At 41.6% G+C, this 1554-nt stretch overlaps 1 protein-coding gene across 1 annotated transcript in view; it reads right to left on the bottom strand. All coding sequences in view use genetic code 11, as the record gives it.

Moving 5' to 3' along the window:
- EGR_10517 (hypothetical protein) overlaps nucleotides 1-1188 on the bottom strand; it is a gene marked incomplete at both ends in the record, with an annotated part of 13287 nt that extends 12099 nt beyond the window's left edge. The window contains 2 exons of the mRNA XM_024499766.1: nucleotides 1003-1129; nucleotides 1165-1188. Of these exons, the coding sequence (XP_024345820.1) occupies nucleotides 1003-1129; nucleotides 1165-1188 (151 nt within the window). The remainder of the gene's footprint in view (nucleotides 1-1002; nucleotides 1130-1164) is intronic.
- Nucleotides 1189-1554: the final 366 nt, after the last annotated feature.

The raw sequence follows: 1554 nt of genomic DNA on the forward strand, positions 1-1554 counted from the left end.
GCCAACCTGCCTGCACGCTAGTAAGCATCATAGTCTCCCACCACCGCCACCACCTCTGGTGGTTAGGACTTCGGGAGAAGGAGCTGTGAGTAAATGCAACAATCCTTGTTGGAGGAGGTAAAGACCAAACGTCTGAGGTGTCTAAGTTGTCAAAGTTAGTGTTTATTTGCATCAGGCTTAATGTGTTTACAAGGCAAACGGCACCAAACGCGGTAATAAAATTGGGACGGTGGGGCGGGCTTGCAACGGTAGAGGAGGGACAATGGATATCGCTGACTCCGTTTTCTGTTTGCATTAGTAGTAACAGATACAAAGTATCATCTTCCTTGACCTACTTGGTACTGTATGCTTGCAACACTTAAGAAGAGCAGCACCAAAGCACTGGTTAATCCTAGCGCAATCGGATTATAAGATGGAATTACGTGGCGCAGAGGGACGCACTGCTGTGTCACTGATGCCAATTGCTCCAATCATTTAACCCTGTGTAGCCCTGACCACGAAGTAGTTAACATTTAGTAGCGGCTACAGAAACACTGAACAAGAGCGAAGAAACTGTTCAGGCTTTAGCGTAAGTGAAAATAAAGGCAAAGATAAAAGAATTTACAAGCACTTGTGGCATTTTACATGTCAGCAATTATTGGGACGAGATCTAGAGATATTTTGAGGCTTCCATGATAGCCTCTTGCAATACCTCGCCGGATGACTGTATATCACTGTCACTTTGCTATTCCTCACAAGGAAGAGAACCTTTCCTTGTGTGCTGTTTAACGAACTAACTTATTTCTTTGTAGAAAGATTTATCCACCAGAAACTGCTAAAATTAGAGCACCAAAACCATTTACTTGATATAAAGTCGGGACTAGCCAGTTGGTCAGCAGAAGACCCTATTCTACCAACTCAGCGCAAAGCCTGTTGACGTGGCACAACTCGAGGATGTAGGGCAGGAGGTACTGTTACAAACTTATTCCCATTCTTGACTTCAGGGTCCCTCTTGTGCTATACCTTCTTTTAGGTGATGACTGATGCATTTCAATGGCAACAAACATGCCAAACGTGCACGTCGAAATAGATGACTGATTGAAGATGTATTGATTGACGAAATCAAAATCAGCAGTAAATTATTATCTCCCTGAGAAACCAAGGGTAGACTGTAACAGCAGTTACTTGATATTGTGAATAGAAATCCATGTTCCCTTTGTTTGCATGTGTTAAGTTGTGTTTGTGCTTATGCCGCACCAAAGACTCCTTTATCCACCCAAATGCATAAATTTTAATCCGGTCTTCAATGAGTAAATTTCCAAATGACTAAAAGTATTACTTTATAGATCAAAACTAGGACGGTGAATTTTAGGGGAGAAAAAGAAAGATTTTGCTTACTATTTTGGTTTCAAGTGTTTTAGGTGCGTGTGTGTCTTATTTGTAAAAAGGAAAGTGGGTCTGGGCAGCAGTTTCTGCCCTATGAGTGCATAGAAGTCCCTTTATATAATTGTTCTTTTTAATTAAATACCACTTTTTCAGCTACGCATCTCAAGTGGAATGAATTGCATTGTTGGC

This window comes from Echinococcus granulosus, assembly GCF_000524195.1.
Source record: "Echinococcus granulosus chromosome Unknown EG_S00228, whole genome shotgun sequence".
Lineage (NCBI taxonomy): Eukaryota > Metazoa > Platyhelminthes > Cestoda > Cyclophyllidea > Taeniidae > Echinococcus > Echinococcus granulosus.